The 23406-nt window shown below is 36.8% G+C and overlaps 1 protein-coding gene across 1 annotated transcript; it reads left to right on the forward strand.

Annotated features, from left to right (window-relative positions):
• Window positions 1-234: 234 nt before the first annotated feature.
• On the forward strand, window positions 235-10751 carry SNRPD1 (small nuclear ribonucleoprotein D1 polypeptide). The gene is made up of 4 exons (XM_033135578.1): window positions 235-392; window positions 5748-5824; window positions 7980-8171; window positions 10571-10751. Exons 1-4 carry the CDS (start codon window positions 379-381, stop codon window positions 10645-10647), a joined length of 360 nt encoding a protein of 119 aa, XP_032991469.1. The 5' UTR covers window positions 235-378; the 3' UTR covers window positions 10648-10751.
• The last annotated feature ends 12655 nt before the right edge of the window (window positions 10752-23406 follow it).

Genomic DNA, 23406 nt, shown 5'->3' on the forward strand with positions numbered 1-23406 from the left:
CAGACCTTTCCTTCGCACACGGGTATATTTGGTGCTGCATAACACTAGATGCCGTGCCAAAGTGTCCACTAATTGAATTTAATATCCTCAAATCTCCCTCTAATAGGAAATTTCCTCCTAAACCAGACCTAAACGCCCTCAGCAGTCGCAAGGCACACCTCCAGCCGCTAGGGGCCGCAATGGCGCTCCTCGCGGGCGGAAGGGAGTGCGACCCTGCGCGGCCTCAGCGTTTCCGCCGCGCGTTCGCAGAGCTCTGCGCGCCCTTTACGTCGGAGATCCAGGAGTAGGCGTTTCCGGCCATTCATACTCCAGTCCGTGGGGCCTTGGTTGTTGGGGTTTGTGCACTCTTCGGACCGAGAGCGTGACGGCGCCGCTAGGATGAAGCTCGTGAGGTGAGGCGGTGACCAAGTGGAATGAGGGCTCTGACGGGACGGTTTGGGCCGGGAGCAGGAGACGGCTGCCCCAGTTGCAGGAAGCGCGAAAGCCACGTGCGCGCGCGGCCTGCTAACGGCCTCCGGCGCTCGCCGCTCCCGCCCTAGGTTGGCGGCGCCGGCGCGCGGGCCTGCTCTTCAGAAAGGGTCGTTCCGGGAACCTGTGTGTCTTCCAAGAGGTGGATGTAAAGGCCGAGCCGTTTCTTCCCATCCAATGTCTCAAGTGCCTTAAAGATGCAGGGGCAGGCGTACAAGGTCTTGCTTTCGGTTACCAACCGATTTTCATTTCCAGTAGAACTCGTGCTCTAGTTTAGGTTACTTTTCGGTCCCATCTTCAGTTCTCAGGAACCGGCAAATGTAACTAGGTCCACGGTCCCTGAGAACGTGGGAGACATAAAGAAAATTTATTTCCCTGTGTAAGTAGTTTAATGCGCTTTTAAAAAGAGTACTTAGAAGCTGCAAAGGTTTATCTGGAAAATAAACCCATTTCCGAAGTGTTTTAAATCAGGGATGGACTTCTGACTTAATGTTACTTTTTTAGAGTATTTTTGGATGTTCTCTAAATTTAGGATTATTCGACCTACATTTCCCTTTAAAGTAGGCCTTGCATTTGGGGGGGGGGGGAAATCTCCCAACTTGGGGCAGAATCACTTTCTGTATTTGTAGCTGATTGCACGGATGATCGATATGTCTTCCGTTTTATATCTTTCTGCATTTAATTTCTAGTATGTTTGAAATAACATAAATCCTTCAGGGTGGAGTTTGTAGAGAAAGCATTTAAAGTGAACTTTTTGTTCGTTTTAATTTGAACTGTAACTGGATAATAACGTCTCAAAATTTAAAGTATATTTTCACAATTTCTCAATATCTGGCAGTCTGAATTTAGTTAGTGTGCTACTCTTTGGGATCAGTTTCTCTCATTTAAAGATATTCTGTGCTGTGACAATTTTCCTGTTAATTTCAATGGCTGTATTGAATCCTTTTCTGTGTCTTAGAATAAACAAAATTTCTTCTTACTGGAGAAGGCATTTTGAACCAAGAAAATGGCTGTTTGTCTAACCGGATGGCATTTTCAGTTGACTTTTTTATTTCTGTACCTAAGTTGGTGGAACTGTCATCCTAATCAAAAACCTGGGAGTTGTCTTGACTTCTTCCTCTCTTGATAATCCTGATGTCTGATAAATTGCCAGGTTTGAACATTTTTATCTACTTAATGGAAGTATCTCTCACTATCCAATTCTCTTTGATTTTTAAATTTAAATAGTGTGAATTTGGATGCTGAATGATACCATGTTTGAATATTTGAATAATATCTGAATATCTAAGTTTCAGTAAGTAAAAAGAATTCAGATAGTGCAGGATTCATCAGAAAATGATTCCAATCTACTTGGTTTCTAGGCTCACATTATTGTGTCTGTTTCTCCTGCTCATGATACCCTCCCTGCCATTCCAGTTGCCACCACTGAGCTGTTTAAGCTCCCTTTTTTCACCCATGTTTTTTATTAACCTCTTGAGTTAAATATCTCTTACAATGATATTTAGTGTACAGTTCCCAATTTTGAAAAATTTATATACCTGTGTGATCCAAACCCTATCAAGATATGGAACATTACCTTCCCCCACCCCCCCCCCCCATTTTCTTTTGGGTAATTATTTAGGAGTGGAGTTGCTGGATCATAGCACAGGTATACATTTAGTTTCATAAGAAACTGCCAAATCATTTTCCAAAGTGGTTGTAGCATTTTACACTCCCTCAAATGAATGGTATATTAGATATATTAGAGTTACACTTGCTCCACACCCTCATCAGCATTTGTTGTCAGTTTAAGTTTAGCCATTGCAGTGCTTGTATAGTAGTCTTCTTTTGACTTTAATTTGCATTCTCCTAATGACTAGTGATGTTGAATACCTTTTCACCTGCTTATTGGCCATTTGTATATCTTTGTGAAGAGTTTAATTATGGTTGTATTTTTCTTTTTATTTTAGTTGTAGGAATTCTTTATGTATTATGCATACTAGTCTTTTGTCAGATAGAATTTCTCCTCGTTTGTGGTGTGCTTTTTCATTTCCTTAATGTCTTTGGTGAGCATACGTTTATTTTGAAGAAGTCTTAATTTACCAGCTTTTTCTTTTATAGTTATTGCTCTCTGTGCACTGTCAAAGAAACTTGTGCCTACCCTCAAACGATGAAGTTATTCTCCAATGTTTTCCTCTAAAAGCTTTATAATTTTACTTTGATTTTTAGATTTATGATCTGTCTTCAATTAATTTTGGTAAGTGGTGTGAGTTAGGGGGTCCAGGTTCATTTTTTTCTAGATGGATTTCCAGTCATTCCGTATTATCGTGGAACATAAATCCCTATTATGGATTTCATTTGTTGGAAAGGCTTTCCTTTGCCCCATCAGACTGCTTTGGCAGTCCCATGAGCACCTTTGTAGAAAATTGACTGTATAAATGTGAGTCTATTTCTATTTCTAGGTTCTATTCGGTTTCATTGATCCGTTTGTTGTTCCTATGTCTTGATTACTGTAACTTTAACCTCTATAGTGCTGTAGCCATCTGATTTGTCTTCCAATGTAAATGTGATCCTGGCAATCTTTATTGCTGAAAACCCTTCAGTAACTCTCCTAGAGGAAATTTTTAACAGAGCTTAGGCTTTCCATGAAAGGAATCTGCCTAACTCTTCATTTTCTTAGACTTAATATTCCATCGGTTGTACCTATAATTTTTCTGTACATTGTGCTGTTTCTTAACTACCGTATCTTTGCTCTTCACTCTTTGCTGCATATTTCCAACTTTTCAGGCTTCCTACTAGAAATCCACTGAAACTTGATTCCTCATGCTACCTCATGGACCTGGTAAAAACCTGTGCGCATCTCTATTGGGCTTTACAATTTAGTTTAAAAATATCTTTTATGTGTCCTTTCTACTAGTGAGTTTGAGTTCCTTGAGGCATGGTCTTACTAATTTTTAATTCTCATTATCCAGCATTATGGGACTACTACGTAATGATAAATATTATTTATCAAAGAAATATTTTTGGGCTTTCTGAAATGTGTTTTGAAGTTTCAGATGTCTTTTTTTGCTTTCTGGTTTTCTTTTTATTTCCATATGGTAGATTGCTTGATTTAGAAGGTATTTTGTGTTTACTTTAATTCTGCCTGCTTCCAAAAATTATTTGAAAGAACTTTTATAAAAGGAAAAGATATTAATGAGTGGGTCAATTAAAGTAAAAGATTTTTGTAAACCCAAGTGCAGGAGAACAATCTAGGTTAATGTAGTTAAAAGTGATTAATAAATTTTGAGCTAAGTTAAAGAACTTTTGTCTGGTGAAATAAAGCAATTCATTGAGAGAGACTTATCTTGACAGCAAATAGAAAAAGATTCAACCCATTAGTCTTTATGAGGACAGATGAGCTGTTTGAAGTTTGGGACTTGTTTTATCCTAGATCAAGTAATTTCCCCTTTTTTGATGGCTGCCTATACCACGAAAAATGTAGTGTTTTATAGCTGGATTCCCTTTAATTATTGAAACATTTCAGCCAACTATTACTCAGTGCCTGTTATAATTCATGATTAAAGGTCATAAACCTTACCCTCAACAACAGTGTAGTAGGGAGGGAAATAGATAATCCAGCATGTACCATTTAGTGTGATAGATGCTATGATGGGCTGTACAAAGTACCTATTACAGACTAGAAATTGTGAATGTGAACTGCATATTAGATCATATTGTGGGATTATTGTTCATTTTCTAGGTGTGGTATTATGGTTGCTTGGGAGAATGTCTTCATTAGAAAATGCATGCTGAAGTGCCTGCAAATTTTATTTTTAGATAATATGGTGAAAGTGTTAAATTGTGTATGTAGAGGTGGGACACACAGACAAATGGCAACACTTCAATAATTTGTGAATCATTCAACTTTCCTTCTTCTGCATTATTTCATAATAAAAAGTTAGGGAGGGAATAAAAAGACTAGATGAAGTGGGGAATGAATGGATTAGTCAGAAAACATTGAGGCACGTGGCTATCCAATTGGGGAAAATGATAAAGGCAGATTCCTACTTCACACTGCATAGAAAAGAGATGAATTCCAGGTGGATTAAAACTAAATATAAAACTAGGAGAAAATAAGAGACTTTTTACAATCTCAGGATGGGTAATAACTTCTTAAACAAATTACATACCCAAGAAGGATTCACAATTTTAACAGTATAAAAATGAAAAAAAATTGTATGACTAAAGAACACCACAAACTTGAATGGCTATGGCAAACTAGTAGAAAATAAAAGAAAAATTCAACCTAATTGAAAATGTGTGAATAACGTAAATAGGTAATTCACAAAAGAAATCCAAATTTCCCATATTCATGAAGATATTCACTCTCATTAGTAATAGGAAAAAATAAATTGCCCTTTTTTCCCTTATCAAATTGACAAAAATTTCAAAGATTGGTAGCAGTTAGTGCTGGTGAAGATTTGTATAAATGGATTTGTGTGTGTGTGTGTGTATGTACATACACTAATGTCACTAATATAAACTGCTAAATGAGAGTAACAAGTTATGGAAGTATGGCCTAATTTATATAAAAATAAATTTTATGTATATTATGAATGCATATAAAATAGTCTGGAAGAATATCCCCACATACATGGAGGAGATTAGAAAGAGAGACTTTTATTTTATGCACATAAAAAAGCATGTAATCTTTTACTACCAGTTATAATCATTTTTTTTCATTTTTATTGAGAGAGATAAATAATTGACATACAGCACTGTATATATTTAAGTTGTACTGCATGACTTGACTTATATTTTGAAATGATTGCCACAATAAATTTAGTTAACATCCATCATCTCATATAAGATACGAAAAAAAAGGTTTTTTCCTTGTGATGAGAACTTAAGATCTATTCTCTTAACAACTTTCAGATATACCACACAGCATGTTGTACATTACACTCTCATTTATCTTATAATTGGAAGTTTATGCCTTTTGACCACCTTCATTCATATAATTTCTTAATTTCAATTCTGTGACTTATAATGACTTTAGGGTCTGTATGCATGGATGCTGTATAATGGTTTAGAGAATCAGAAAAGTCCAAATGACAGTTTGTTATTATGTTCCTTTGTAAGTGTTAAGGTTTTAATTCAGGAAAAGCTGAAATTGTTATGAGGATTATTAATAGGAATTGATGCCCCTAGCATCTAAGCAGATTTTCAACATCTAGAAATTTTACCCTTTAACTTACTATATATGACTAAAGTGTCAAAGGGGAAAAATTATTGTTTTATTCTTACTGTCTTTATAGATTTTTGATGAAATTGAGTCATGAAACCGTAACCATTGAATTAAAGAATGGAACACAGGTCCATGGAACAATCACAGGTATGGAGATTAGCCTGCTTTATAATACTTTACCACTTTACTTTTTCACCCATGTCTTCTACATGCAGGCCAGAATTCATTTTTGGTTGCCTAATGAACATTATTGTAGTACAGATCTCATTCTTTTTGTCTGGATTGTTTATTTCATAGACTTCCTTTCTTAAGCCTCACCTTATGTACTTGTGCTAAGACCAAACTGGATTCCTCAGAGTATCCTATGTGTGACCCGTTTTCCCTTTCATGCTTTTGCCTATATGTGTCCCTCTGCCTGAAATGTTGCATCTTCAAAAATATATTTTACTTTTATTAGAATTTTGCATCTCCTGTTAGACTGTAAACTCCTTGAAGATAGAGGATGGGGTTTCCATGTCTGATTATCTTGGGTAAAAAAAAAAAGGGTGGAAAATGGAAAGGGGGCAGTAAGGTACCATGATTTTACATTACTAAGATGATCATTAATAGGATCACATGTTGGAATATTTTCTTTCAGTCTTTTTTCTTATGTATCTAACTCTTTGCTTTAACGATATTGTATATGTAGTTTAATATTTAAGGTCACTGCAATTTACTTATATTAGATATCCCTTCCCCCCCAAAAAAAATGCAAAATTTCAAAAGAATTGCTGAGCCAAATGAAAGAAAATGCTATCTTAGCATATGAGCCTACTCTCTGAAATATTTAAATTGTAAATTTATAAATAACTTTTTAAAGCATAGATAGAGCATCTGAGTAAACCAAGAGAAATATACAGTATTAAGCTAAGGTTATTTGTGAGTGTACTAGAACTTTGCAACACCAGTTACTGTGGAAAGAAATCTGTACAGTGTAAGATTTTGATACCGTCTGTGACGGTATCTGAGGAAGTATAATTTCTGTCCTGTTAAAATTCTGTAAACTGATGTCGTCTGCTTTCTCGTGAGCTTTTTTAGGAACTCAAAATCTAGTGTTGGAAGGCACGCACACAAAAAAATAATACAATGCAAGTTTTGCCTAACATACATTAGGCACTTAATAGATGATTTTGGGGGGGGCAACAGTAAGTTGGGGGAGCAAAATCTAGTAAAAATCTTATTCTCTCCTCCACTGACAACCACCGTCAACTAGTTTCTTGTACCCTTTATATATTTTAGTCATCACAGTAGTGATAATCATACTATCTACCATAGGGATGTTGAAGATTAAATTAAAATGTCTCAGCATGCAATTCCCAGAATGTAGAAAAGCCTCTTAAATCTTACTTTTTTCCTCTCCCTTGATGGATCAAGGTCCCCAAGGAGATAGAATGTATCAAAAATATATTAATTTTGGGAAAGAAGACTACTTCTCTGACTGGAAGGAGGGTGGAAAATATTAGTAATAAGATTAGTAAATTTCAGGTGAATGTTGGGAAAGTTGAGAGAATTCATGTTTTCTTTCTGGCCTTAACTTTCTAGGGACAGAAATTAACTAGACCTTTGATTAGCCTATTTAGATATATTGGTAAGGGCCCCAAGAATCAAGTATTTCTATTGCAATGCCATACAGTCATCCTAGAAAGTCTTTCTTTTATTTTGCAAAACCTCATACAAAAATAATGCCTTAATGAGAAAAATAGTTTGAGGCACACCACTCAAAACCTGTGCAACTTGGTAATCCAAATACTAACAAAAACGGTACTAACTCCTAAACCAACAAAAAACACAGTGAAAAAGACATGTTAAATTCCTAGTAATAAGGAAAACTATTGCTGTACGTACGTATAGGACTTTATTTTTAAAGCAAAGATGACAGTAGCTTCGTGGAATGGGATGTGAAGAAGTTATGGAGACAATGGAAGAACCCTGCGATAAGCATTGCGTACCTTGAGATAAGAGGAGGACACGTGGGCATAGTGGGAATAGGCATATGTACCAGTCGGCTTCCATGGCTTGCTGCATTCACTTCTGTGAGCATATCTAACTATGTAAAATATTAACATGCTAGGGAAATCTCTGAAGAAAAGATTTCTGATTTATACTGACAGTATCCCCCCATTTACAAGTTTTACACAATTATGTAATAGACACTTGCAGTTTAGCAGAACAGTACTCTTTTGTAATATATTTACTGTGACTTGATAGATTAATTGGTTGCCTTCCTTTTCATGCTAATAATTGCCCTCTTTTTTCCCTTTAGGTGTAGATGTCAGCATGAATACACATCTTAAAGCTGTGAAAATGACCCTGAAGAACCGAGAACCTGTACAACTGGAAACACTGAGTATTCGAGGAAATAACATTCGATATTTTATTCTGCCAGACAGCTTACCTCTGGATACACTACTCGTGGATGTTGAGCCAAAGGTGAAATCTAAGAAAAGGGAAGCTGGTAAGTTTAAAAGATAATAAATGTTTTTGTGAGTGATATATTTATACCCTAATCCACTATTCAAAATATAAACGTGCAAACAACAGGTTTTTTGGTTTGTTTTTTGGTTTTGTTTTGTTTTTGTTTTTTTATTGCCTTTACTTGCCATGAGTGTGTATATAGTATTGTTACCAGTGTTGCTATTGAAACCACTGATGCCATTCTTCCTGTACCTTTGTGCGTGGTCTGGTCCCCACCTCCAACATACTTTGGAAGCTTTGGAAATTGAGTCTTTATTCCTGGTATTCTGAAATTTCCTAATGACTTGGCATGGAGTCTTTGCTTGCCCTTCATTTTTACCCTCCATTTTGTTCTGGGTACATGGTGGGCCCTTTCAGCATAGATATTCTTGTTTTTCAGAGCTAATAAATTTACTTGTATAGCTAATAAATTTCTTCTCTTTTGATTGTTCTGTTATTTCTTCCCGGGATTCTTAATAACTGGGTCTTCTGGCTGGTTGTCTACATCTTTCATTTTTCTCTCTGTCTCTTTGTTCTCTTTTCTGAGAAATTTCCTTGACCTTATCTTCCAATCTAGCATATACTTAATCTTCAATACTCCTTGTTCTCTGATTTTTCATAGAATACTATTCTTGTTTTAGGGATTTTTTTTTTTTCCTATCTGAAAAATATTAGATGGGATGTTAACCAGTAGGATATTATAGTTTGGGGGAGGGGGTTGAAGTTTTATTCTGTACTTGGCATTGTTATTTTCCTCTGATTTATCTTTTTATTTGGTCTTTATATTGAAGTCTTAAGTATCTTACACTTTGGCCATCTATTATTTAACAAGGACCCAAAAAGAGAAGTTCTTGGAAGGGAGGCTGGACTCCTCAGCTGGTGGGTATCACTATAGGGCAGTTCAGAAGTGAGTTGGCCCCTTTACTGAAGAGACCCAAATTTCAGGAAGTCTTTTCTGGAGTTGATTTCGTCACAGATTCCAGTCACCTACCGTGGGAGACTTACTGCCTCACAGCTGGCATTGTAGGAGCAGGGCAGGAGAAAGGTGTTGAGTATGTTGTAGACACTTAATGTGATGATTTTGAGACTTTTTTCCTTCTACCCACACTGAGAAATACTCTTTGCATCATGACCCATTCATACACATAACTGAAACAAAAGTTGCAGGAACAGTGACTTGGTCTTAATACATGCAAATGCCCTTAAGTTTTCTATCCTGTTCTCTTTAAGTTAAAAAAAAATTTCAGGTTACAACCTATAGCTTGAAAAATACTGACTTAATCCCCCTCTCTCTTCCCCTTAGCTCTGTGCCTCTTGCTGCTATCCAGTTTGCTAGTGTTTTCAAATCTGAAGCCATTCTGCCTCAATGTCTTTAGGTTTATTTTACCTTTCCTCTCCTACCTACCTGTCAGGGAAATAATCTTTAGATTTGCAAGGCGGGAAAGAGGACTGGCCAGTCTACTGCTCCGTATAAGGATTGTCAACCATGTTGTTTGTTTTCAGCACAGTGGCCTCATCTCACCCATGGTTCCCAAGGTTCTAGGTCTTTTACAAATTGTTCCTCAGTCTACTTTCTGACTTAAAAATTCATTGAAATCTTTCTTTCAAGCACTGTATTTTCTCTGCTTTTGGGGGATGAGGTTCCTTATGGATATTTACCATTTTTATTCATTTTCTATATGAATAGTATTTCAAAATATGTGGTTAATCTGTGTTATTTCAACAGAAGTCTTAGACTCTCTATTCCTTTAATTGGTGAGACTAGAAACTTAGAATGTGACTGACTTGAACTTTATGTCAGGATTTTTTAAATATTCATAGCTGTCCAAAGAGGAAATAAGTTCATTTAGGTAAGAGTTTTCTATCAGTCATATTCAAGTAGAGTTAGGGTGACCAGGCAACAGGGATATTGCTATATGGATTAAAATACTAGGTTATGCTTGGATCAGATGACTTACGGTTCTGAAGAGTTATGAGGTTGTTACTTGATACAATATTTTTAAACTTTCTTGGCTTTGAATGAATTTGTGTAGATTCTATTCAGTAACAAAAACTCGGGCACATGGTGTTCATGTTCTGTTCCATTGATACGATATCTCTTCCATCTTGTGTGAGGTTCATACCATTTGCATTTCATTTTGTGGTCATTTTGAGACATGATACAAAGAAAAAAAACATTTTAAAACTTGATGAATTTCTCAGTAAATATGTTCAAACAAACTACAGTAAAAGATCTCTGTAGCCGTTCTTGGTTCTACATGATAGTGTGGTGGGAGGAGTGATTGAAGTCACATCTGAGAGAAGCTAAGTTAAAGTTTTCTTTACCGTAAATGCTGTTTGTGGTGGCCAGGTAACGGTACACAAGAGAATTTACCCTGCCTTGTTGTTCTCTTCCCTCAGTTGCAGGAAGAGGCCGAGGCCGAGGAAGAGGAAGAGGACGTGGCCGGGGCAGAGGAAGAGGGGGTCCTAGGCGATAATATCTCTCAAGATTACTGTTTGAAAGTGACATATAATTTGGGGTATTTTTTTGTACAGCTTTTGTTTGTTTATGTCAGTTTTTAATAAAGTTAAACGTAGGACAGTTGTCTGTTGACTATATCAAGTTAAGTTTTAATAGTTCATGTATTCATGATATTGACACAGCTAAAATTATTGCTAAGCAGTCTCAGAAGAATTCCAATCTTAGATCAGGCTTTTAATTTTTGAACTAAAATATTTCTTTTATGACTGACTACATGTAGAACATACACCTTTTTACTTCACATGCACTGAGTTTGTTTTACTTCGACTCAGTGGAACCTATTTTCTGTGGAACCTACCTACAAGTGAAATAATGTTATATTTTTGGTACTTCAGAAGTTAAAATCCTATGGAATGGGCTCTAAAATTGACTCTCCTTTTCTGAGTTTTATTCCATGGAGACTAAGTACTTAGTAAAAGGTAATTGACATCTGATTCAGGATTCATTGATTTTGTTGTGGTGGTTAATTTTTTGTTTTGTTTTGTTTTCAATAGGTTCTCAATAGAATATAGTTTTACATTCTTCTGGGTTGAAGCTGCAGATAACGTTCACTAGATTACGAGTTCAAAGTAGTGTTGAAACGTGTTAATGTTGAATGTACCTGTCAGTGGTTCTTTGATCAAGTACTTTTACAAGGAATCTCTTAAGAACAAAAGGAAAAATACCTACTTTAATAGCAAAACTGGATTCTTTCCAGTAAATAAGGATTTTTTTTTTAACTGGTTAAGCTTAGAGAAAAATTCTCAGTATGTGCAATTCCTTGTAAAGCTTACCACCATTTGTTTATATGCTAAGGGGGGGGGAAAGCTAACTTTGAGGATTGGCGGCAACTAAATCTGTATTTTCACTTAATTATGCTTGTGGAGTTTTGTTTTTTAAATGAGGAAATTTTCTGCAAAGACTGTTACATAAAAAGAAGGTTTTAGGCCCTGTGAGAGGGTTACATAAATTGAGAGAGAGCAATAGCGTGCATCCCTGTGTGATTCTTTTCCATCTATGATCTATTGGTGCTCCTATCATTTGAACCTGTCTTCTGTAAGGGAGTCCAATGATGCAGCAAGATGGAGAGACTTGAAGGAAGCAAAGAAAAGACCTGGCACAAGTCAATCAACATAAGTTGACTCTTGTCTTCATGGAGTTTATAGACTACAAGGGAAGCAGAATTAAGTAAAACACTGATACATAATTACAAATTTTGACAACTCTGATGAAAGAGTGCTTCATATCTTGTCTTTTGTATATTGGCTTCTCTTTGATTTTAAGTTATATGCCAATGTAACATAAAAGATGTTTTACAATGTGCGTTTTAATGTCTAGATGTTTGCAACGTGTGAAACCAGTCTAGTAACAGTTTAAACGTAAGACTAAACCACAGTGGTTACTAGATTGAGTTTATTCCACTAGAGGTCATTTTTTAAAAATTTTTTATGTGGAAAGAAATACGAAGAAAAAGCTGTTTGAACTGATTGCCATTATTAGCTGTTAGGATGGTGCAAAAGTAATTGCTGTTTTTTGCAATTATTGTTAACCTTTTAAACTGCAATTACTTTTGCACCAACCTAATATAAAGGAAGCACTGAATAATTAATAGAAAACAGACCAGACTATAATATGCTTCTCTTGTCCCACTTCCCCCAAATAAGTACATAGGACCTTAGTGCTGCTGCATTTTGCACACATCTGATATATTAAAGCTTAAGATTTTGTGAAATTTAGGGATTTTTTAAAAAAATAATACATTGGTTACACATTTAGGTAGGAAACTGTAAGTGAAATAATAGAAAATCAAATTTCACAGCGTGTTTTAATCTATTATAATTATGTTGGTTATGCAAGAATGACTTAGTATTTTGAAATGTATTAGTGTAGTTAGCATTCAAACAATTCACATGATCTATATATAATGTCAGAATGGCATTTAATAGCATAAAGCACTTATTCCTAAAAAGCTAAACTGGAAGATACTTCCTTAACATGAGGAAGAAAGTTCGTCTTAAGCCAATAGTACACATTTTATAGAGACATTAAAATTAAAACTGCAATAAAAAAGTGATATTGGGAGCTGGCCCAGTGGCTCAAGTCGTTTGAGCACTGTGTTCCTAACACCAAGGTCGCCTGTTCGATTCCCACATGGGCCAATGAGCTGCGCCCTCTACAGCTAAGATTATGAACAACAGCTCTCCGGGAGCTGGGCTGCTATGAGCAGCCAGAGGTTGGCGTGAGCTGCCTACTGCAGGCTGCCATCGTGAGCGGCCAGCAGCTCAGCTGTGAGCTGCTGTGAGCAGCTGACCGACTGCCTCAGCCAGGGCAGAGCGCAAGGCTCCTAATACCAGCATGGGCCAGGGAGCTGTGTCCTACACAACTAGACAGAAACAACAGCTTGAACCGGAGTTGGGGGGAGGCGGAAGAAGGGGGGAAAAAGTGAAATTGGCCTTCATTATTTAATGTAAAAATTCTTTTTGGATCCTAAAAATTAAGGGGCATACTTTGGGAAAGGAATTTGCAATGTTTACTATTTTCTGTGTAGGAATATGGTAGTCCATTTATCTTAACCAACTTTTCCTCAGTAAAATGTTAAAGGTGTCTATATTTGGGGTAAAGTTGGTATATAATGGGAGATTTAATTTACAAAATGACAGCAAATGCTCTAGATTTCAAGTGCAGTGGGTTCTTGTTATTTGTGGTAGTTCTGTAAAATTGCAGCAAAAAGTAAATACTAAACCATTGCTCGTAGGGAAAATACAGAGATTCTTATGGGCCTCTGGTCACATTTTCAGCTCATCAGTACATAACCTTGTTTTATGTGTGTTTCTTTTTAAGGACAATTTATTTAATATTATTTCATTTACATTGATTTCACAACCAACAGCACTATAACTCAATGCCTTGAATGAAGCTTTTTTAACACTTCTATTTTTTCCGAAAAGCACATGACAGCCTTCTTGTGCTATGTTTAAGCACTATGCTTATGGACCATTTTAAACAAAATCACAAACAAAAAGCACAAAATACAAAAAAAAAAAAAAAATTTGGCAGTAAATAGACCACGAAAGGACATTTGTTTACAGTATGAGAGCTGAAACAATTCAACCTCATCTGGGATCGTGCACATCAGGTACCAGGTTTTTTGCTACATGTACATGCAGGACTGAAAGCACCAAGTATTGATTCTGGAGTTACAAATGTAGCCAGTAGGTGACTTCCCAAATACAGAATCCCTGAATGATGGGTATTGACAATACTGAACTTATTTGGTAAGATTATACTAAAGTATTTTATATATTTTGTTACCATAGTGAACGGATACTAAGATTTATTAAATATTTTAATATCTCAAGATACATCATAAATGGTATAAATTTAGATTTAGTATCAAATTAGCAAGCCTTTTTACCGTGTTTCCCGGAAAGTAAGACCTAGCTGGACAATCAGCTCTAATGCGTCTTTTGGAGCAAAAATTAACATAAGACCCGGTCTTATATAAAACCGGGTCTTATAACAAAATAAGACTGGATCTTATAGTAAAATAAGGCCAGGTCTTATATTAATTTTTGCTCCAAAAGACACATTAGAACTGATTGTCCGGCTAGGTCTTGTTTTCAGGGAAACAGGGCAGCACATAAAATAACAAGTGCAACTAAAAATTGATGTCTTAGATTTGATGAACTACAGAAATTATAGTGTGATTGGCTATTAAGAAGAGTCACATGAGTTACTATAACTACTCTGTCTTTAAAAGATGATACGCATTGTGAATCTGCAAGGAGAGTAAGGATTTTCCATGTTTTCTAGAACTTGTAATTTTCCCTTTGAAGCACTTGTGGAACTGTGGCAAAATCAGTTCTAGCTTTTTAAAAATTCATGAGTCAAAACCAATAATGGTACCATATACCAGGGTGGGAAGACTGTAGTATAGAAATATGCATTCTCCCAATTTATATAGGTTTATTCTGCAGAATTTTTAAGTTCTTTATTGATAGTATGTCAAATAATAAGAATTTAATGCTTATTCTGTGCCAGATTTTTCTCAATATAGGTTTTAATACAATTGCCAAACGATTTTTTAGTGGACAGGATTAACTACCCTTCTCATTTGACAAACATTGGCGTGCTTACTCTATGCCAGGTTTTATGCTAAGTCCTTCACATGTTATTTTAACCCTCAGAACAATTCTATGTAGCAGATGGTGTATTCTGTTTTCGGAAAGAAAATATTCCCAGAAAGGTTAGGTGACTGCCTAAGTCCCACAGTTTCTAATCAGTTGGAATTTAGTTATAAATCTGTGTCCAAGAATCCTGTGTTCTTAACTGGTAAATTGGCTCTGATGTTGAGAAGAATGAAGAGGAGATTAATCATTTTTGTAGAAAAGAACAGGAAGAAGTGGGGGACTTTACGAGATACCAAACATTGTAACATATTAAAAGCAAAGGAATTGATCTTGATACACATGCAATTTTCAGCCAGATTTCATTTTTTATTAATTTTTTAATAGTTCTTATTGCTGCAAAGGTAGAAGACCACTTGGAGTAGGCTAATGGGAAGGTGAATTGAAAAACTAAGCAGGTATTTTAAGATATCTCAAAAAGCTTTAAATTTTTCCTCCACTTTGATCCAGGATTTATTTGAGAGTCCAAGGAAAAGTTGAGAAGTTTAATCAGAAAGGTACTCATCACGCTTTTTAATTAAAAAGGAAAACAACCCTATATGTCCAAACTTACTCTGTAAATGGCAAGATAGTAAATATTTGACGTTTTGTGGGCCATATGGTGTCTGTCTGAACTACTCATCTCTGCTCAAAGGAGCAGTAATAGGTAAATGGGCGTGGCTGTGTTCCAGCAAAACTTTACAAAAATAGGCAGAGGGCTGGATTTGGCTCACAGGCCATTGTTTCCTAACCGCTGAGATACACTATAATCCTAAATTTCCCTAAATATACACTTAAAAAGTGTTTTGGCAGTCTACTGACTGGGAAAAGATAGTTGCAAAGCATAAGACAAAAGCATTAATATCCAAAATATAAAATACAAGCATACCTTGTGCTTTGTTTTATTGCTGTTCACAGATGGTGCGTTTTTTACAAATTGAAGGCAAGACCCTCCACAAGCAAAAAAGATTATGACTCGCTTTATTGCAATACTTGGTTTATTGTGGTCTTGAACTGAACCTGCGATACCTCCAAAGTATACCTATAGTCCTTTAAATTAGTAAGACAATCCAATAGAAAATTGGCTAAAGATTAAAGAGAGGCAATTCACACAAGAGCAAAGTCCAATAAAATGTGGGGGAAAAAGACGTCTAACATTTCTAGAATCAGAGAATGCAAAGTTAAAAATTTGCCGCACATTTACCCAAGGAGATACATTCAAGAATGTTGCAGTATTCTTTTTTTTTTCCTTTTTCAGTTGATGTTCAATATTATATTAGTTTCAGGCAGTATTCTACATAATAATTGCTAATTACCTAAATGTTCCATAGGAAAAGAGTTGAGTAAATGGTTTATATAGTAAAATAATCAATGAAAATGAACTAGAGCTGCATGCATCAACATGGATGAGCCAATATTGAGCAAATAATGCAAGTAGCAGAATACATATAGTTTGACATAATTATATAAAGGAACATGTAAAACTTGTTTAAGAATACTGAAATATGTTTAAGGTTTAGATGTGCATGAAAATTCAGGACAGCAATCACCTCTGAGGGATGGAATGAAGGAGGGGAGTGTGATTGCAAAGGCGACATGAATTTTAACTGGGCAATGTTTCTTAAGCTGGGTGATGGAGTACTTAGGTTGAACCATATGAAATTGCTGATATTTTATTATCTTGACTTACAAAACAGTTTCATGTAGTTCAGCTTACTATTCCTGTGGGTTTTTTTAATATAAAATATTACATAATTTTCAAAGTTGTACTTGAAAATTTGACTAAAGGGAAAGAAATGTTAATCTAAGTACTATCACTTCAGCTACATTATCTCTGAAAATGACATTAGTGAGTGTGGGCACAAAAGGTGGACATTTGCCATATTTTTGTTTGTTTAATAAAACTTCAAGCTTGCTAGGAAAGTTTCAGAGGCCATCCACTGTCATCCTGTGGTGTGCTTGGAAATGTTCAACAATTTGTAGCATTTGCTGACTTCTCTAAGGTGGCAATTAGAAACTACCAACATGCCATGCTGTCAACCAGCTCAACATTTCTGAAATTTTGACAGTTGGACTTGTACACAGGTATTGCACATCATGACCATCTCTCCACCTCCCCTGGGGGAAAAAAAACCAAAACTTTTTTCTCTCAGTTCCTGTTTGAAGGATAAACAGCTCATTGTTCATATCTGGATTGGTAAACTAGACCTCTTTTACTGTGATCCTGACAGGATGAAAATGCAGAATTAGAGGTAGCCTTGGGATGGTTGGTTGACACAGGTCTGGAGAGTTACATTGATGGGTATGGAAACCAATAAAACCCTTCCTCTGACTGCTTTACAAGGTCTTCATTCGTAGGCTTTCTGGCTAGCTCCCAATTCTTGACTTCTGGGCCAAATTTACTCGAGATCAGCCAAATTTTCAGAGACAACCTATGTTCTCATCCTCTTAATGCCCCTACAATCTAAGTTTTACCAACTCTACCTCTGGCTGCCTGTTTTAGTGACAGAGGCAAAAGGTGATACTTTTCACTTAAGTTGTAAATGTAACAAGGTCTATATTGTCATGTGTGTTGAAGCACAGAATGACAAGAAATTTTTCTTATACAGTATTTGGAAGTTGTGTATGAACATGACTTTTTATTAAATATTGGGTGTCACATTCCTGAAAACTGGGAAACTGGCCATTTGAGAATACGCACTGGGGATCCATGGGTGAATGACAAACTCCCACGGTGTGTAGACCTTTAGTAGTTCTGGTGAATACCTCATGATAACTTGTTGCAATTGACAACTAAATTAGTTGATGTGATTTAGAGAATTACACTACTTCAGTGTTGGAAGATACTTTGTAGTTTAATATACCAGAATAGCTGACTTCAAGTACTTTTATTATACCTTTTTTCCTCTAGATTTTAAGCCTTATTTTTTTTCTGAAATTTCATTTTTAAGTCTTTGAATATGCTTGAATTTCTACAGAGATTTGGATTTTTTTAAAAACAGCTTTTTGAGATGTAATTCACATCATACAGTTTACATATTTAAAGTATCCAATTCAATAGCTTTTAGTATATTTACAGAGGTGTGCACCCACCACGACCAGTTTTAGAACATTTTATTATCCCAAAAAAGAAATCCCATCACCTTTAGCCATCACCCTCCAATTTCCCATTGTCCCCCTATAACCCTAGGAAACCACTAATCTACTTTCTGTCTTTGTAAATTTGCTTATTCTGGACATTTCATATAAATGTAGTCATAATGTATGGTCCTTTATGATTGACTTCTTTGACTCAGCATGTTTTCAGGATTCATCCAAGTTGTAGCATGTGTCAATACTTCATTTTTACTGCTAATAATATCCTGTCATATGGATATACCACATTTTATTTATCCATTCATCAGTTGATAGACATTTGGGTTATTTCCAATTTGGGCTATTATGAGTAATACTGCTATGAACAATTGTGTACAAGTTTCTGTGAACACGTTTTAAATTTTCCTGCATATACTCTAGGAATGGAATACTGATCATATATGGTAACTAACACTTTGAGGAACTGCCAGACTGTTTTCTAAAGTGGTTGCACCATTTGACATTCCTACCAATAATGTATAAAATGTATAAGGGTTCCAATTTCCACATCCTCACCAACATTCAATTCTGTATTGCCATAATAATAGGAAATGCAATATCCATGTACCAAATTAAAGAGACTAAAGTAAAGACTTCCCTTCTGGGTTTGAATGGCAATTTTTTTCCTCCAAGAATATTGCTACATTTTAAAACACGTCAGTCATTAAAATCACTATAAGACAGCATTTCCACCCGCATAAAGTGAGGCTCAGGAACATTAAACATCAATGAAATGTTTCCCTAAGTCTATCCCAGGACTACTGTGAGGAACACACCACAAGATCAGCCTGTGCCTGGGAAAGAAGGTGAGAAGCCATCCAATATCTTGATGACTGAAATAGGATTCCAAGAAGCTATATGCTTCTGGAAACAAAACCTCCCTGTCAACTCTTGTTCCAAATCACTGCCGTAATCCACAATAATTGCCCCTTGACGACCGGCTACAGGGGAGAAGTAGGTCCTGGACAATGGGAACTGCTAGGCAGTTAAGGCCCCAGTTGTCCCGTCTTTACTATAAACAGCCTTAATAGTGGCAGAGCTGGCCATTTGAGGACAGACCTGTCCCTGAGCCTTCTACTCTGGGGAACCTCTCAGGTTAATTTGATGCATCTGAAAAAAATCAGCCTGTCTTTCCACAGCAAGGAATCATTTTCATTCTAGAAGCCAAAATAAAATATGAAAAGGCAACTGACAAGAAGTTCCAAGACTAAAGCGTCAGTTTATGGGCAGTTTCATGATCATTCAACAGCTACCTTTTTTCCAGTAAGAGCCTTCTAAATCAGGTAGGAGATTTAGGCTCTAGCGGGGTATTTTCGGTTAAACAAGTCACTTCCACATCTGCTTGTCACAGACTGATCTATTGCTCGGCACAATCTGAATCTGAGTTCTAGTCTGCAGTTTTAAGATTTGAGCCAGGGGGGCTGGCATTTGTTTTTATTGGGTATTTTCCCTGGGCTGCACATATAGAGCATTTGATAATTGTTTTTTGTTTCATCTTGCTGGAAATAGTCTATATCATTTGAGAGATTCAGCTAATCTGAATCTTAATGTGCTGGTAGATTAAAGGAAACCAGTAAAGTTTTGGAGGGAACAATATTAGGGTTCTCCAAAGATATGGAACAAATAGGAGATACTTATATATAGAGAGATTTATTATAATGAATTGCATCACACAATAATGGAGGCCGAGAAGTCCCCCAATCTCATCTGCAAGCTGGAGACCCAAGAAAAACTGGGGGGTAGTCTCAGGCTGAGTCCAAAGGCCTGAGAGCTAATAATGTAAGTCAAAGTCCAAAGGCCTGAGAACTGGGGGTGCTGATACTGTACATTCCAATCCGAGGGCAAAAGAAGACTGATGTCCAGTTCTAAGGCAGAAAAAGCAAATTCCGTCTTCCTCCATGCTTTTCTGTCAGGTCCTCAATGGACTGAATGATCCCCACCCTCACTGGGCAGGGCAATCTGCTTTACACAGTCTACCAACTCGGATCTCATCCAGAAACACCTTCACAGACACACCCAGAAATAATGGTTAACCAAATATCTGAGCAGCCCATGACCCAGTCACGTTGACATAAAAATAACCATCTCAGGGACCAATTCTTTACATCTTCTCTCTTGATCATGTTCTCATTTGCATATCTACTCCCACACTAGTTACCTTCACCTCAAATCTAGTGTCTTCTATCCACTAAACTGCAATCCTCCCTTGTAGACTGTATCTTTGTATACTTATACTTTTTTGGTATAACATTAACAATCTCAGAATGTGTACGTGTACATATTTTGTTAGCATCCAACTTAGGAAAAGAAAGCAAACATTCTACTAAAAACTTCAATGAGAAGCATATTTATGTAGGCCAAGGTCTCTGGATTATTTTTTACTTCAGATTTATTATGGATTATATTTCAGAAAGAATGTGTTTGAGTTTTTTACTCATATTTTTATAGGAGGTTGCCAACCTTTACTAAATGTTCTCATAAAATGACAACGCTCAGGGAATTTCCATGAAAACTAACCTAAAAATTGTTTTTCATACAGGGACAACAGGCCTGAGCCTGTAAAATAGAACAGCACTCATAAAATAATGAGGGTCAAACAGCCTTGGCCATTTCATCTACGTCACTCTCATAGGAACCTGTATTCTGTTGACATTCCTCAGGCGCATCTGCTGAAAGACAGGCATGGATGTCCCCCACACTGTGGGGCTTTCTGTTCTGTGTGTGATTCACACACTGGGTAAACTATGTTCTTTAATCTGCCTTTACTATTAACAAAGCAGGTCATCTGACCCCATCTGTCTTCTCAATTTGATTCAAAACCTAGAAATAAGGTATGGTTAGTTGGCACTTTTGAAACCCCAAAACATCACAATATAGATATAGATAAAATCCTAATAAATCGATTTGGTCACAAATTCCTGAAGCATATATGGGACACACATGCACACATGTATCTACCCATCTATCCATCCCTGCTTTATTTAAATATGGATTGAAGTCAACCATGAACCAGAAAATTGGAAATCTGAAATTTTGGAGACCTTGGGTTAAATGGCTTCTGTAACATACACTGTTAGTCACCAACCTCACCAACCTAATATCCATTCTCTGCTCTTCCCAACAGAACCCAGTTTTGTTGGGAATAGAAATGGTGTTCAGCTTTAAAAGCTTTATTTTCCCACCCACGTTGTACTTATTGGGAACCCTTTGACCAAATCGAAATGTCTCTCGAGGGCTTCTGGAAAAGCTACTATTTTCAGATAAAATGGGACAAATACATCTAACTTGGGGATTTTACCTTTTTTCTTTTTAACTGAAGTAAAATTAACATACAACATTATATCAGTTTCAGGTGTACAACATAGTGAATTGATATTTGTATACAGTATTGTGAAATGATCACCACAATACGTCTAGTTAACACCTGTCACCATACATGGTTACAAAATTATTTTTCTTGTGTGAAAACTTTTAAGATTTACTCTTGGGGCGGCCAGATGGCTCATTGGTTGCAGCGCATCCTCTCAACCACAAGGTTGCCGGTTCAACTCCCACAAGGGATGGTGGGCTGTGCCCCCTGCAACTAACAATGGCAACTGGACCTGGAGCTGACCTGTGTCCTCCACAACTAAGATTGAAAGGACAACAACTTAACTTGGAAAAGTCCTGGAAGTACACACTGTTCCCCAATAAAGTCCTGTTCCCCTTCTCCCAATAAAATCTTTAAAAAAAAAAAAAAAAGAAGTCATACACCTGGGGCATGACTACCCACGATGATCTTCCCAGTTAGGAACTTATGACCGGATCACCCTGTGAGGTTACTTTCCATAGAACCCCCGTTTTTTGTCCACAGTTCCCCCTTTTGGTCAAAAATCAATCCGAAGTGTGCACTGATGACCAACCTTTTAGTCATATGGTGTGGTCTCACAGTGCTAGGAAGGCTCGTTCTCAGGAAGTCTCAGTATCTTGTTGACCACGGGGGATGGGGCAATACTGTACCCATGGGATCTGAGTTGAGGTTGAATTTTTCCCAAAAGGGAAGGGCAGAGAAATGGATGAAAGTCAGGTCTTATGGCCTTCATTGCAGGAAAAGAAAAGAAATGATACTCTGGATCATTTCTATCATATAAACTATCACAATCCAAGTTTTGCTTTCTGTCTTATTTTTCTGTATTTGGCATCTAGTATAACATTTACATAAGCCATGAAAAAAATATTAGCAGTTATCTTGTACATGTTCAGTAATCATGAACAGTTGGATTTTGCAGAAAAACCCAAAGAACAAGTATAACTATTATTATGACTAATATCATTGGCAAATAGGTAAAAATGATCAAACAAAATGGATTCCGGGTTCGATATCAATCCATAGGTGTATAAGCCTTGTTGGTGTCTTGGGATAGCTGTCCACCTCTGGTGTTGGCCACTTCTCATCCTCAAGGAGACTTTGATGTCCAGAGATCGATAAATGCCAATTCGTGGTTAGGCACCTGGTAAGGTCCCTTCCAATGAGATTGGAGAGTCTTTTATTTGATGTACTTTCCAATAAACAAAATATTCAGGTGGCAGTCAATGATCTTTAAAGATTTTGTCTCCTGCGAGCTCAAAGAATTGGGTTAACACCTAAACAACATCACACATTAATCTATTTATCTAAATTCTTCTATATAGTTTCATTTTAGCTTTTTAAGTTCTGAGACAATCTCTAATAGTTTTCTTTTCCTTTTCATTCTGCCTAATTTTGTAGCCAGCTTTTTCTAACTGCGTGAAAAAATTAATTTAGAAATAGCAAGGTATCCTCATTTTGGCCATTTTAGCATTAACGGAAAGCTGACTGTTGTGGCACTTATTGGCCTGAGAAGCACAATTTCCCATGTTAATTTTGAGATCTGTAGCATCTGAACAAACTTCTACGGAAAACAGCTTTTACATGCACATCTCCAGACTATCCAACTGCCATGGATATATCCTTATAAGACTGCCCTATGCCCTAGAGGAAAATGTTTCCTTAGGCAACCCCACAAAGATTCGTAGTCACCTAAGAATACCAGAGCAAGGGGCAGGGAGAGCTTACCATAGGTTGCTGGAACCACGACGCTTTCCAAGACATGGGCCCCTCTCTGGGGCCTCTCTCTCTCAGGGTAAACCCATTCCAGGGTGCCCTGCCCTACCCAGGGCTCCCGCCGTCTTCTCCAGGATCAGCTGCACTACCACGAGAGAACTCATAGCACCCATCTCTGACACTCCAGATTCGGAGATCTGAAAAACTGTCGCCACCCCATTGACTATTAGAAATGAGGAAGCAAGCATTGTTTTTCTTTCGGAGCTAAAGAGAGTTCAGACTCTCATTTAAGCAGCAAAGAGTTTGTTCAAACTGTCAGTAAACAATCTAATTATAAAGCTGAAATTAAAAGCAGCAGCCCGTTTTTTTTTCT

This window comes from Rhinolophus ferrumequinum, chromosome 19 (assembly GCF_004115265.2).
Source record: "Rhinolophus ferrumequinum isolate MPI-CBG mRhiFer1 chromosome 19, mRhiFer1_v1.p, whole genome shotgun sequence".
Taxonomy (NCBI): domain Eukaryota; kingdom Metazoa; phylum Chordata; class Mammalia; order Chiroptera; family Rhinolophidae; genus Rhinolophus; species Rhinolophus ferrumequinum.